The sequence below is a fragment of the Nycticebus coucang genome, chromosome 11 (assembly GCF_027406575.1).
Source record: "Nycticebus coucang isolate mNycCou1 chromosome 11, mNycCou1.pri, whole genome shotgun sequence".
Taxonomy (NCBI): domain Eukaryota; kingdom Metazoa; phylum Chordata; class Mammalia; order Primates; family Lorisidae; genus Nycticebus; species Nycticebus coucang.
The window spans coordinates 93,829,835-93,845,515 of NC_069790.1; the positions used below are offsets into that span (position 1 = coordinate 93,829,835).

Consider the following 15,681-nt stretch of genomic DNA (forward strand, 5'->3'; position numbering starts at 1 on the left):
TTTTCATTCACTGAACAGTGAAGACTGGTACACTTATCAATTCTTAAATCCAACTTATCAATTTTTTTCTTTCTTGGGTTCATTACTGGGGTTATCAAATCCAAGGCCATCTATATTTTCTCCCACATTTTCTTCTACAAGTTTTATTTATGTATTATTTTTTAACATACAGGGTCTCACTCTGTTGCCTATGCTGAAATGCAGTGTTATGATGATAGCTCACTGCAGCCTCCATCTCCCAGTTCAAGCTAGCCTTCTGTCTCAGTCTCCTGCGTAGCAGGGACTATTGGCACAATCAGCACACCAGGCTTAGTTTTTACCTTTTTTTATTTTGTTGTAGAGACAATATCTCACTATGTTGTCTAGGCTGGCCTCAAGTGATCTTCTGTCAGGCCTCCTGAAGTGCTAGGATTACAGGCATGAGTCACTGCACCTGGCCTCTTCTAGAATTTTTATAGTTTTGTGTTGTATAGATAGGTCCTATCATCTTTTTTGAGTTAAGTTTTGTGAAAAGTGACCCAGGTGCTCTTTTTTCTCATGAATCTCTCAAAAGACGCTTCAGAAACACATGCTTGCTAGAATTTGGTATAAAAAAAGAATAACAGCCAAAGGGTCAGCTTTTATGTAATTTATTTGAGACAGAGTCTTGCTCTGTCACCTGAGCTAGAGTCCAGTGTGTCATCAGTGCTCACCGCAACCTCAACCTTCCGAGCAGCTGGGAGTGCACCTCCATGCCTGGCTAAATGTTTCCCTTTTTGTAGATATGGGATGTCACTCTTTTTAGGCAGTTCTCAAACTCTTGGCCTCAAGCAATTCTCCTGCCTCAGCCTCCCAAATTGCTAGCATTACAGGTGTGAGCCACCATGTCTGGCCAGATCTCGTAACTTTTAAAGTTAATACTCACAGACATCAATAAAAGAATGCTCACATTTGAAGGAGAAACTCACCCCTTAATAATTTTTCACAGCAAGACCAGAGCTATGGTACAGTGTGTTGTACTGGATGGGGTGGTGGGGCTTGATTTAACAGTGAGATTGCTAGGCTGAAAGTCATCTAGGAGAGTGATTGGCATTAAGAGTCTGGGTATAATGGTTGTACAGTGTTGTTTGTGATGACATATCTTCTATGTCTTTATCCTCTGTGTTGTGAACCATTGGAAGGCACGAAATGTACATTTCATCATGTATGTCCATGACCTAGCACTCAGTGTGTGTTAAATAGATACTTAATTTGTGGCTTTATTGAAAATCATTGAGAATGTTTAATATAGAAAATAAGAGACCCTCAGACAGTGCATGCCTGTGAATAGTGATCGTACCTCCTGGGAAGAGGAGACATGGCAATTATCACCAAATACGTGAAGCGCTGCCTTGCTGAGGAGGACTCAGAACCAGGACTAATGGGTAGAGTCCACAGAGGTACAGAATTTCAGCTCATAACACTAAGAGTAGGGTAGGCTGCTTTCTGGTGAACCTACAACTGAAATAATTAAACAGAGCCCAAGAGAATCTTTGGGAGGGAGTTTAGAGGAGGGGCTTTCTGCACTGAGAAAAGAGCGAACAAACCATTTTATGTCTCTTTTGACTCTGAATCTAGGGGGTGAAAGGGATCTAGTACAAATAACAAACTTTAAAAGCCGTAAGAACATACAGAATTATGACATCACATTCCATTTGTAAATGAAAAAAAAAATACAAATTATATTATAAGATTGTGTTAGGAAGCCCAACAACATTCAGATGTATATAAGATCACCTGCTCTGTCTTTTTAAGATGCCAAATATAAAATCTTTCCTTATTCTCCCTTTCACTCTTTTGTGCCGCCACTTCGCGGGCCCCTATACCCGTGATTAGTTCTGCTTAGTGCCCAGCATGGCTTTTCTCATTCTAAGTACAAGATAAGGAGCATGCAAAGACTTCTTTAGGAATCATTTATAAATTAAAAAGCCCTGTCCCAGAGAAAACATGTGCAAAGGTAGAAAAGTCCTGGGCTTTTTAATTGATAATGTCCATTTATAACTACAGAAGTAGTAAAGTCAAGGACAAAACGTGGTTATGTAATCTAAAAGTAAGAGCCATGGACAACTGGCACACACAACAGCTTCCTAGGGCTCAAACTGCTAAAACTCATTGTGGTGATCCAGAGATGTGATTTTCCTCACGCGCGAAGTGATGATTTGTATTCCATCTGGTTTTAAATCTGAAGGATTTGTCCAAATATATGATTACACAAAATACCTTAGGTCTTGATCATACATGTCATAATAGAAGTGAAAGCAAATCTATTAATAATTTGGTTTATCAGCTTAAAAATGCCACACAAATTTGCTGGGTTTATCTGTCCAGTGAATTAATTGTAGCTAAATAAATTTCAACATTTCCATGCCTGGGGCAATGTAATTTTTGAACAAATTCATGGGTTATGAATTATTTATGAAGAGTTCTGTGAAAAATCAAATGTTAAAATAAATGACTACTGATTTATAACACTCTGTATTTAGAAAACTAATTCTTTGATGTAACTTGTTTATCTTTGGTATTTTAACTCCTATAGTATATTGGTTAGAGCTTTTACTTAAAGGGAAGAAAAAGTGAGTATTTTTTCTATAAACAGTGTGGGCCATTTTGTATGTCATCCTATGGTGCTGTAACTTCCCTCTGCGACTCGGGCGACATGGTGTCATGATGAACTGACCTCCTTAAGAGTTTCTGAGGTCTAACGGGGAAAGTAAACTGAAATAGCCTTGCCAAGTCTTGTTACGAGGATTAGGGCTTACTTACGAGAACTACTCCTTAAGGGAATGGCACTGGTTGAAAGATTTGAAATAAAATATTTATTGAAATAAACCCATTTCATTACATTTGAAATGAACTATAATTTTTTAAAAAAGGAATTACAATATAGTTTTTAAAAAGATGTAAGAAATACTCACTGGAACATCAACGTATTTGGCAGCTGCTTTCACCTTAAGAGGGGAAGGAAGAGATAATTATGAGAATTATTTTCTTAACTGCTACCTAAATTCTGTAACAACAAGTGAAAGAGCAGAAGAGAACTCATTCATATACTTACAGTGAATGACAGAATGGATGAAAGGAAAGTGCCTTCGTCATACCTCGACAGCTTAGACAACACCCCCTCCAGCACTGAAACAAACTATGATATAATTTGTAGTGAGTATTTAGAAAATTACTGTGTACACATACTAATAGCAGGGCAAACAATTCCTGAATCGGCTTTCCCCATGGCCCCCAAATCCACCATGAATACTGAGGTCAGGCTAACCTGTGATGTTTATTCTTTCACTCTGAACGTGAGCTAATTCTAGAGTGCTTTCCTTTCCCGTGGCTGGAAATAATAATTTTAAAAGGTAATGCATAATAGGAATATAGGAGTCTAGTCACTATACATGTGAGATTACTTAAACCATTAATAAATAATGTTAGGTGGGTTCATGAGATTATTCCTTAAAACATTTTTTAACTTAAGTGTAGAAGTTGGTAAACAATCATGGTCAAGCTTAATCAAATTCCTTTGTATCACATGTTATGTGACCATCCTTTGGGTTTTTCTATATCTACGTAGGATGTTGAATAAAAAAGAATAAATGATGAATGACAATGGAACAAAGTCTGCCGGTCAATAAACATCTACCGAGTGGTTCCAATTGGACATATAAGGACCATCCCTGCTTCCAGAAGCTTATACAGCAGCTGGGGAGAGAAAACAGACACACACACCGCAGAGTACAATAGAAGGGACACTAGGTGGAGAATAAGTATCCCTGTTCCACTGCTGAGTGTTATGCAGGCTCAGTCCCTCCACCAATTAAATAGATCATGTGCGTCTCTCTGTGTGGGGGCAATGAGAGGAGAAGGTGGGATCGAAATTCGTCTCAAAAGTGTTTTACATACCTAAAAATTTATATTTCTATCAAATGAAAAAATCTCAAGTGTACTATAATAAAAATATGGAGAATTTTACTGAGTGGAAACATACTAAGATTTAGCATGAAGATCAATGAATAAGAGATATTAATAAGTATTACAGCTCCACATCTTTCCTCTTTAGAATGAAAACAATATGCACTGTTGACAAATTATACACTCCCAGAGGGAAAATACTGACAAGGTTTTTTAAATATGAAAAGGGAAATTAACAGAGGCTGGTTTTTGTTCACATAGCAGCTTCTTCGACCAAGTGATAATAGTTCTAGGGACACGGCTTATTGGCCTCTGGTGGCCAGAGGACTCACTGTGAGTGCACAGGAGATCATCTTTTCTCTATGGCTGATCAATTACTGCAAAATAGTTTATGCAAAAGAAACAAAAACTTCCCCATAGGTTTCCCCAACACATCACTTGTGACATGATGTAAGAACACAGAAACAAAACTGTGCAGCCTGCTGACAAATTTTTTTTTTTTACAGACTGAGATTAACGTACGGCTGGGTGGTTACCCTAAAGGATACAAACAGCGAAAACCACAACATTACAAATTGCTGACAACTAAAAGGCAATTTACTGTTTCCCTCCTGCCTGTTAGGATTTCTCACCAATCATGAGTGGCTAACTCAACTTGATATGGTTTGCAAAGGCCCAGAAGACTAATACTCTAGGGCTATGGCAGACCAAGGGAAGGGAATTCCAAACTTAATGGCCCTCTGTGGAAAATGCCTCATCTCTTGTAACTCAAATCTTGAGAGCAAGTGTGTCCTGGGTGATCTCATTTGCCACAAGCGACAATTGCTATAGTTACAAGACGGCCTGAACCCGTGAAGGCTCTAGTACAACACCTGATTCTGGACTGCTTCTCGTGAGTGTTTGCATACACTCGTGACTGATGCTCAGGGACAATGAGGCGGAGCTAAGGCTCTTGTACATGGATTGAGGAGACTTCAGTTTGAGCCAGAGCTTTGCTACTGTCTGGCTGTGAGATAATGTCAAGTCATTTTGCTTCTCTTACATCAGTGTACTCATCAGTAAAATGGGAACATGACAGAGGTCCTGGCCATTTTTCAGGGATAGTGTGAAGATCAGGGGTGATGAGAAGGTAGCAAAACAGTAAAGAAATGTAAAATACAACACTAACACTGCTGGTCTGATTAGTTCCTTCACTACCCATTATATGGTAACCTAAATATGTAAAATCACAAGTTCATGGGGGTTGCCTTCAGATTGCTAGTGATAGGAGTAATAATGAGTTTGGTTCTTCTTAGCTAATGGGTCTAATTCAATGAAATCTGTGAGGCTTTTCATGAAGGTAGAATAGAGTTGAGGCTGTAAATCAGAGGATGTTAGAGTTCAAAGATCATTTAGCAGATGGCAGAAAGAGAAAGGCTGTGAATACAGGTGTTATGCTCCAAGGCCCATGTTCTTTACCATCATGCTACGGAGTTGCAAGGTTTAAATGAGAAGATACATGTAACACGCCCAGAAGATAGGAAGTACTCAATGAAGGTCATTTTGTTATAGTTATTATTATTCAGCACCTAAGCTAGTAAATGAAAAGGTACAAGAGCCATAGCCCTTTGCCTTCAACAACGTACAAAGTAGTGGCAGAGATGGTCATGAACACAACCACAGGTGACATGAGGCAGAAGTCTGATGGGCCTGGGCAGATGGGCAAGTGTAACTGAAATGGGAGGAGGGAGAGGGTAACTTTGACCAGCGGATATGGGGTGACCTTCCTTCATTTATGGGTGGCCCAAGAGCAGCAGAGATGTAGGCTAACAGAAATGGAGTGGATAAAGTGAGGCTTGGGAAAGCCTACTTGTGGATGAATTTAGGGCAGAGGTTTCTCTCTACTGTGGTATCTGGCCGCCTGTCTGGCTCAAGTTCTCTTCTGCATATGAAGAAGCTCTGGATTATATCTGAGTAAGTCCTATGCTCTGCTGAGACCATGTCCCAGCATTCAAAAATAGCAGAGAGCCTCTCCTTAAGTTCCTCCTTATAGCAAACGGTGTCTGGGGAGGCGGGGTACAACACGAAATCTAAATGCTTATGTCATAGTGAACAGTGACTGGACCTCTGGAATCAGCCAGCTGACACGGTTCCTACCAGAAGGGTTTCTCCGCAAGATTATTGCTGAGGTACACGTAGCAGAAGAGCTCCCTTAAAAATCAAACTCCATTATTAACATCAAGCTTGACTAGTAATGATACATTTTTGATCTGGCTTTTAATTGCATAAAACAGCAAGATTCCAAAGAAATCCAGTAAATGCTGGGGTTAGTGGCCGCATCTTTAACTGCTTCCTATGGACTCTCTGTTTAGCTCAGGGAGTATATAAATACGCAGGGGTTTGCCTCCTGCTTTCCATTCTCCTGAGGGTGGTGTGGGATCAGAAGGAACACTGTAATCTCTTTGTTTCCCTGCTCTTTATCATGGATGCCTTGTGCTGGGTTTCTTTGAATAATACTGAACATCTGAAGTCTGTCTAGGTAATTACTGCCTTTGCCTCAGTGATAGACTCTCCCAAGGAAATTAAAGATGAAAGCACCTTGAAATGAACATAGAGTGCCGTGAAGCAGGTGGGTCTGCACCTCCTATTGAATTTTGACAGGCTATAAGATTCATAGGCAAGGCAGAACCATACATTCTAAGTGATGGGGAGGATTCTAGCTATAGACTGATGGGTTTAAAACACACAGTTCTTGATTTGTTAATGGTGGTATTTTCTGAAGTAAATGAGATTCTGCATTATTAACACTGCAATTTACAAAATCTTCCACAGGAAACACAGTCATCCAGAGTAAGACTGATCATAAAAAACTAAGTGTTTTTTTTTTTTGTGGGGGACTGAAATTGGGGATATATATTAGCAGGTGTTTGGGGTTTGTTGGCTAAGATTGGCACTATCTAGTATTGTTAAAAATCCACACAGAATATTACAGACTGAAAAAGAAAGTGATGCTTCTCTGAACCAGGATGTAAATGTTATTCCAATATAATATGATTGTTTCTTCTTTTCCCATTGATCCCTCAAGGGTCCTTCCAGATCCCACACATCTTGTGCAGGAAGGATGCCGTTTAACAGCGTGTATTTATCTGTAACATGTCTTATTCTGGGAAGGATCGAAAACAACTTCCAAAACAGCACACTCAGCCCATGTCAGTGAAATCTCCACACTGTTTTCTTTCACTGTTCCTTTTCCCGTGATCCCCACAGACAGAGTGAACGATTTTTTTTGGACTTCTCCTCTGCCAATGGCTCCTAACAGTATATGTTTTTCCTTCTGAGCACATACTTGTATTTGAACAGGTGCCTTCTGAATATATGCTCTTGATAGAAATGAATAAACTGAGTAAATTTAATCAAATTAATTTCACTAGATCGAACTGGGAAGATGCTTTAATTTTATCATCTGGGCAGTTAGATAAGATCTGTCTTCTGTTCATCTTATTCTTACAAAGAATTCAGGGGAAAATATTCTAAGTTTTAAGAAAGATACATGTGCCTATATATACACCTGTATATCTATCTATGCTCTCAATGAGAAAGTCATCCTTTTTTAAATCCCTTATTGCAATAATTGAGGATCTAGGATCATTGTTGTGATGGTCTTTTAATCCATACCTAGAATTGGCCCAGCCCCTGTTCCCAACAGTGCCTTTGGAGAGTCGTCACTTCTTCCATCTTTGCTCTGACAGCTCTCACTTTCAGCTCTTCTAGTTCTTCTCCAGCATCTTCATCACTAAATAAAATACTTTCCACTCTCACCGACCAGACATGCAGTTGCCCTCCCTGGCTGCCTGCCCAAGCTGGTCCCACAGCACATACACGAAAGGGGGGTGCACAGGCTGGTCTGTGCAGCCAGAGACAACGAGGCTGCGAGGGACTAGGAGGGTCAGTCTTCTCTGGCCTTGCTGAGTTCTGAATGGAGTTATGCATGTTAGGTTATAGGCTCAGAGACCACAGGGTCAACTCACAGCTCTGTTGGTGTCTACCATCTGGGCTTGTTTCCTCACCCATGAATCATGGAATTGGACTCTGGTAACCAGGTTTCATTTCCCTTTTCAATCAAAGCAGCTTTGCTTTGAGTGATGTTGTATTTTGCATTGCTAAGACATACCTGAAGGTATCACGCACATATATCTTGTATACATTTTAAATTTATATAAAATATACATCTTATAAACATTATAAAAATGTTTGAAAGTCCCTGTTAGATGACCTTCAGGGCTCTCTTCCAACTCTAGCATTTTTTGAGCTATGGGATTCTAAAGCCTGGGGACAAAAGATGTGCCTCCTCCCCCAGCAAGTTCCACATACACATGGAAGGATTCTTATTTTTTAATTTTAATTTTTTATTTTTTGAGACATAGTCTCACTCTGTGACCCTGGAGAGTGCTCTAGAGTCATAGCTCACAGCAATTTCAAGCTCCCGGGCTCAAGTAATCCTCTGGCCTCAGCCTCCCAAGTAGCTGGAACTACGGGTGCCCACCAAATGACTGGCTAGTTTTTTCTATTTTTAGTAGAGATGGGGTCCTATTCTTGCTCAGACTGGTCTTGAACTTCTGAACTCAGGCTATCCACCCACCTTGGCCTCCCAGAATGCTAGGATTACAGGGATAAGCCACCACCAGGATTCTTATTGCAAACTGAGAATAGACTGTAGATATTTTTTTCATCCAATAGCTTTACTTTTTTGATGAAGACAATGAGTGGTGTAAGGAGACCTAGCTGGTGGGACCAGCGTCCAGCTCCTCTGACTCACCCCAGCCTTTAGCTGATTTAATTTTAACATAAAGTAGCAATAAATATGACATGTCGTGTACCCTTTCCTTGGCAAGATTTAACGTTCCTCCTGTTATTTTTTCTCAACAAAAATGATCTAAATTCCTTTCTGGCTAGAATTATCTTAATTTTTCCTCCTTTCCTTTACACTGGCTTTCCATTTTTTTCTATAGGGATTTCAGTTATAGCACCTCACCTGATAACAGTAGCTACTGATACAGAATCACTTTTAATTGAAATCTTAAAATTACATCTATATTCTGGGCCCATATTCCTCCTTGGAGCTCCGGACCTAAATATCCAGATATTCTCCCTGCTGCTTCCTCCCTTGGATGTTTCAGAAGCAGGTCAACTCCAAACATGTCCAATGTTGTAGCCTTTCCCTCCACATCTGTTCCTCTTCCAGGATACCTACGTCAGTGAGAGATGCCACCATCCACCCCGTGCTTCAAGCCATACACCTAAGAGCTTCTCACCACGCCCTCCCTGTGTTCCTCTTAAATATCTTTAGATTAGTTCACTCCAGACCTACATAACAGCCTCCCACTACCCCCTCTCCAAATGTTTGCTGCAGGCAGTCAGATGAATCTTCTTATAATGCAAATTTGATTTAATTCTCTATCCCCATCCTTCAGTGACTTCCCATTGCTCTTAAGATAAAGACTTTAAGCTCCTTAACGCATCCTACAAGCTTCTGCACTTCTGCAGCCTCATCACACACTAGGCCCTAGTGCCTGTAGTTCCTCCTACTGAAATGGTCCTATTGTCCCTGGGTAACTCTTTTATCCTCTGGAGATTCAGCTTAAGTTTTACCAGCTTGGGAAAACTTTCCCTGTCCTTCCTCATTAGATGAGTCCCTCTATCATAGGTTCTGCTACAAGCCACAGTTGTCTGACTGTAATTCTATGTTTGCTAATGTGTCTCCTCCGAGGGTTAGCCAGCTTGCTGTGGGCAGGGACCTTGTCTATTTTTTTTATCATCAGATTCTCAGCATTGAGGCATATTTTCCTTCCTCCCTCCCTCCCTCCCTCCCTCTCTTCCTTCCTGCTGAGACAGAGTGTCGACTGTTGCCTTAAGTAGAGTACCAGGGCATCATAGCTCACAGCAACCTTCAACTCTTGGGCTCAAGTGATCCTCTTGCCTCAGTTTTTATATTTTAGTAGAGACAGGGTCTTGCTTTTGCTCTCAAGCTAAAGCCTCCCAGAGTGCTAGGATTACAGGTGTGAGCTACCGTGCCTAGCTTTGGGGCCTATTTTCTGGCATATGGCTATACACTGTGACTCTAAAATACCTTTTGGCTATGAATTTCAATCGTTTTTTAAAAATGAATATTGCCCTTTTTCTTTAGGGCAATAAATCAATCAATCACAATAAACAATCTTATATCAATAAAGGGCTTTATTCCATGTTCCAGGTATGGACAGAACAGAACAACAGTACTGATGCCAGAGCGAGTTTCCGGATCATTTTCCTGATTTGCTTCCATCTTCTCTTAATGCCATTTATTCAGCAAACACTCACTGGGTATTTGTTTTGTGACAAGTAGTATAGAAAGCACAAAGGATAAAGAGAGCAAGATTCCTATTCTCAAGGGGTTCAGAGACACACATGTAACCATGTGGGGGAAGCCAGAGGAAGTAGATACACAACCAAGCTAAACGTGCCTAGGAGGGTGAGATGGCTTCTAGGAGGGAGAACACAGCCAGACTTTTCCAGTCAAATTCTAAGAAAAAAGGAAGAAAGGTCTCTCCTTCCGGGGGCAAAGGCAGGATTATGAAAAGGCATAGAGGTCTTGCTAAATGACCAGAACTCTGCAAGGGCAAGAGCTTAGGACGTGGGTGACAATAGTATAAGGACAAGAACAATTAGACTGTGAAAGGACCGATAGGTGTTGCAAAAAACTTTTTTCTTATAGGCCAACCTTTCACAAACCCTATTTTCAGGAATGTTAATTTCTGTTAGATATTATTAGGAATTCTGGTGTAAAGGGTCCCAAGGCTGGTTAAATATAGGAACATTGCACTGTCAGACACTGTATCATCATGAGGCTCAAACATCCTGGGGTCTCCCAAATACATTTTCAACCTCTTCTCAAGAGCAGGGTGCACCTGAGGCAAAATTTAAGACATAATGGCATCAACATAAAAGAATACCAACAACATATGAAAGACACTTTGGCAAGAAATGACCAAGTCTGTATTTTGGAAAGGCAGTCTGGCTGTAGGGTGGAATGGGGGGTGGGGAACATGGTGGAGATCAGTGATGCAAGAATTTAGATGGAGAAGTGATGAGGGTCTGGAAGAGAGTACCATCAGTGAGAATGAAGCGGGCAAGAAAAAGGGGTATTTAGGAAATTGATGCAATAAACCCTGCTGTCCTCTTGTGTGAAGTGCTTGAAAGGATCATAGAATGGTAAGAATTTTAAGACGATGGGGTTTTACAATGGTGTGATCTGTACTGCCAATGGAAAATGCAAAATGCAAATGCAAAATGTGAAGTGCTTGGGGTTGAGGGGAGGTAGATGTCTTTACAGATCTTGAGCTTGTGGAGATACAGAGGAGGCCACTGGCAACTGGGTTTTCAAGTGATAACAAGAGCAACAGTAACAAAATTAACTAATAGAAAAACAGTATTTACAACATGTTGGCCAGTGTTCTAAGTCTCTATTAATATGCACTAATAAGTGGTACTGTTACTCCTACTTTATAGGTAAGAAAACTGAGCCATAGAAAGATTGCTTAAAGTAATTTGCCCAAACTTAGACAGTCGTGGCAGAGTTGGAATTTGAACTCAGGTCTGAAGCTGGGCTTGCGATCACGATTCCCTGTGGCCTTTCACACACACACACAGTTGGGAATCACCATCAGATAGTTGAAACCAGAAGTGTGAAAGTCAAAGAAATTTCTTGAATGAGTTCAAAAGATGACTGATGATGGAAGCCCAGAGAATATCATAATTTAGGTGCTCATGGAAAGAAAAGTACACAGAAATGTGAGGACCAGACAATTTTGAGGAACATGAAAAGTTGGTGCAGGAAGGGTCCACACTGTCAGCTGCTGTGCGTGATTGAGCCCTGGCTCATTCTTTACTATTTGTGGAGACATGTGAGATACGAAGAGGGTAGGGAGGTGGAACTGAAGAGGGGAGAAAGTGTGGCTCCTTATTTATCCAAATGTAGCAAATGGATAAATACCAATATGCTAGGACAACTGAAATATGGGAACAAATATTGGAGATACAAGAAATTAACTATTCATCTACTTTATATTGAGTTAATTATTGTGTTATAAAAATGTCTAGGACATGGCTCTTGGAATCTGGAAGCATAAAGATAGTTAATGTAGAAGTTGTATATTTTAGTTTTTACAAGCTTATTGCTTTTTATGGATTTCCTGGAGATTTAAAATAATCAAGTGCACTAGATTAGGAATCTGAAGCTCAAGGACTTGATTCCTAACCCTCTCACTAAGTAGGTGTGTGACTCTGATCAGTTTATAAAACTACACTAAGAATTATGTTCTTATCACTGACTTAGAGTAAGACTGCCTATTTTATAGATAATTTGAAGTTTAAATAAAATCACACATGTACAATGGTTGTTTCACAGTAGGTCCTTCACAAATCTCTCTTTTTAAAAAAGTTCATCTCCTCTTTAGAAAGAGAAATGTGAACAAATTATCTTATAGCCCTTTTAAAAATGCATACTGAAGTTTAAAGATAATTTACGTGTCAGTCTGGATGGAGATTTACCAGAGCAGTGTTTCTCGAAGTCTGGCTCAGGGTTCCTAACATCAAAATCACCACGGTAGCTGGTTACACATGCACATGTGTAAAAATCATTGTATTATAAAATGTTTAGGTTTTCTTAATGAAATAAAACCACCATTTATCCTGGCCATGGACTCTGGCTCTAGGTCTATCTGCCTATGGACTCTGACAGCAGGCAAGCCCAAAGATCCCACCAGCTGGCCCACATGGACTCTCGAGCTGGGGTGATGGGTGAAGGGCTTTCCCTCCTGAAGTCAATCTGTAAATGGTGGAAGAGGTCACTGTTCCTTCAAATTCACAGAAACCAGTGTTAGCTGTAGGAATGACGAAGAATCAGGGAAACATGACACCACCAAAGGAACAAAGTGAAGCTGACCAATAACAAATAAAGAGACTGGATCAGTACTCAAATACTGCCCCCCTCGCAAATCTAGGACCACATGTATTCTGAAGTGAATTCTGCCAAACATCTATGGAAAAATTAATGCCAAACTTCTTTAAATACTACCAAAAATAATAAGGAATATTTCTGAATTCATTCTATGAGGACAGCATCTTAGCACTCTGGGAGGCCGAAGTGGGATGATCACTTGTGGTCAGGAGCAAGAATGATATCGTGTTTCAACAAAAAATGGAAAAATTAGCTGGGTACGGTAGCATGCACTTATAGTTCCAGCTACCAGGGAGCCTGAAGCAAGAGGATTTTTTAAGCCCAGGAATTTGAGGTTGCTGTGAGCTATGATGATGCCACTGTACTCTAACCCTGGAAATAAGGTAAGAAATGTCTCAAAAAAAAAAGGAAAATTAAGAAACAATTCCATTTACAATAGTATCAAAAAGAATTTAATATCTAGGAATAAACTTACCAAAAAGGTGAAAAATTTGTACACTGAAAAGTATAAAACCCTGAAGGAAGAAACTGAAGCAGGCAACAAAAAAAGGGAAAGACATTCACATTTGTGGATTGGAAGAATTAATCTCACCAAACGTCCATGCTTTTCAAAGGGATCTACACATTCAATGCATTCCTCTCAAATTCCCAATGGAGTGTTTTTCACAGTAATAGAAAAAGTAACCTAAAATTCATTTGGAATAACAAAAAAACCCCAAAGCAAGAATTTTGAGCAAGAACAAAGCTGGAGGTTGGAGAGGATACCTGAGAAGGGTGAGGTCTAGGAGAACAGGTCTTCTCAAGGAGACCACAAAGATACACCTGTGGGGTCCTCTCCACAGTGACTCAGCTCTTGGGAATTTGTAACTTAACATCCTGGAACTTGGAAATGTCCAAGTTCTGTGAAATCCTGTAGTTCTGTAGGGGCTGGAATAGCATCTTCCACTTGATTCAAACTGACCAATGAGAAGGGTACCTGTGGGGTCGAACTTTTTGACTGTCAATAAAAAGGGAAAGACCAAGCCAGTTGGGGAGTGTGGCCATTTGGAATTCTTCTATGCCATAAGCTCCCAGTTGGTGAATAAAACCCTTCCTCTTATAAATGTAGTGTTTGGGTACTCTTTTTCTCCATTGGGCCTCATCTTCCTGCAACAGAGGTACTAAATTTCCTGATTTCAAAATATATTACAGAGGCACAGGATGCAAAATACAATGTTATTGATACAAAAGCAGACCAATTGGACCAATGGAACTGGACTGAGAGCCCAGAAATAAATCCACACATCTATGGGTCAAGTGTGAAAAAGTGTACAATGGGGAAAGGACAGTATTTTCAATAAATGGTTGGGTGAAAAGAGGATATCCACACACAAAAGAACAAAATTGGGCCCTTATTTGATGCTATACACAAAAAAAATCAACAAGAAACTGATTAAAGTCTTAAGACCTGAAATCATGAAAACCTAGGGAAAAGTTTTCTTGACAGAGACCTGGATTTCTTGCCTATCACCCCAAAAGCATAGACAACAAAATAAAAAAGAAATGAGATTACATCAAGCTAAGTAGCTTATACACAGCAAAGGAAACAATCAACATAGTGATCAAACAACCTATAGAATAGGAAGAAATATTTACAAACTCTGTAACTGTTAATACCCCAAATATATGAGGAACTCCTACAATTTAATAGCAAAAAGGGAACAAAACAAAAACCAAAAACCAAAACAAAACAAACAAAAAAACACTCCTCCCTACAAAAATGGGCAAAACACTTAAAATAGATATTCCTCAAAAGAACAAAAAGAACACATACGAAAAGGCAATAGGTATATGAAAATGTGTTTGCTCAACATCACTAATCTTCAGAAAAATGGAAATCAAAACCACAATGAGGTATCAGCTCACACCTGTGTGTACAGCTATTATCAAATAACCAAAAGATAACAAATGTTGGTGAGAATATGGAAAAAAATATACACCGTTAGTGGGAATATAAATTGGTGTAGCCACTGTAGAAAATGATATGGAAGGTCCTCGAAAGTTAAAAGTGGAACTACCATATGATCCAGCAATCCTACTAATGGATATATTATATGTCCAAAGGAACTGAAATCAGTGTATTGAAGAGCCATCTGCACTCCCCTGTTCACTGCAGCATTACTCTCAATAGCCAAGACTGGGAGAAGCAACTTCAATGTCCTCTGAGGTGGACAGTGGCAGGGCCCTCACAGCCTAGGGAACTTTCAGAGAATGAACCCCCAACTGCTTCTCCTCCGATCCGGAAACAGCCATATTCCTTTCTTTATGCTCCCTCTGACAGAAGTCACGTAGCTCTTTCTTTGTCCAGTTAACTATGCAGAGACCCTTGTGATCTTTGCCTTCCTACTTCTTGTAACACGTTAATGAAGCTGAGTAGAAACTACTAAGTCACACAGTTCTTCCTTTATTTTATCAACTATGCTGAGATCCTGGGGATCTTGCTCTTCTTCTTGTCATACGTTAATGAAGTTGAGTAGAAACCATTAACAAGAGGATTTGTCTTTATTAAAGTCAATTATATTTTCCAATTGTACTGTAAGATCAAAATTATGTCTTTTGTTTATGCTATTTTCGAATATTGTCTATGCTACTTCCCCCTGGACAGCCCTGTACAGATATTATAAAATAAGGCTGATTTTGTGCTTTGGTGCTGACTGAGCTGATGGCTTCAGCTCAGTCAGTCCTCCCCATCACATCCTTTATCTCTGTGTCTTCTCTTGTGCTGTATTTTCCTCATTCCCCAC

The 15,681-nt window shown here is 39.9% G+C and overlaps 1 protein-coding gene across 9 annotated transcripts in view; it reads right to left on the minus strand.

Annotated features, from left to right (window-relative positions):
* Nucleotides 1-15,681, minus strand: part of CADPS2 (calcium dependent secretion activator 2) — a 504,393-nt gene that overhangs the window by 36,563 nt on the left and 452,149 nt on the right. For all 9 annotated transcript variants that reach the window (XM_053609275.1, XM_053609274.1, XM_053609271.1 and 6 more), the window contains 2 exons: nt 3,074-3,157; nt 2,934-2,966 (listed from right to left, as the gene is read on the minus strand). In XM_053609275.1, coding sequence (XP_053465250.1) covers nt 2,934-2,966; nt 3,074-3,157 — 117 coding nt within the window. The remainder of the gene's footprint in view (nt 1-2,933; nt 2,967-3,073; nt 3,158-15,681) is intronic.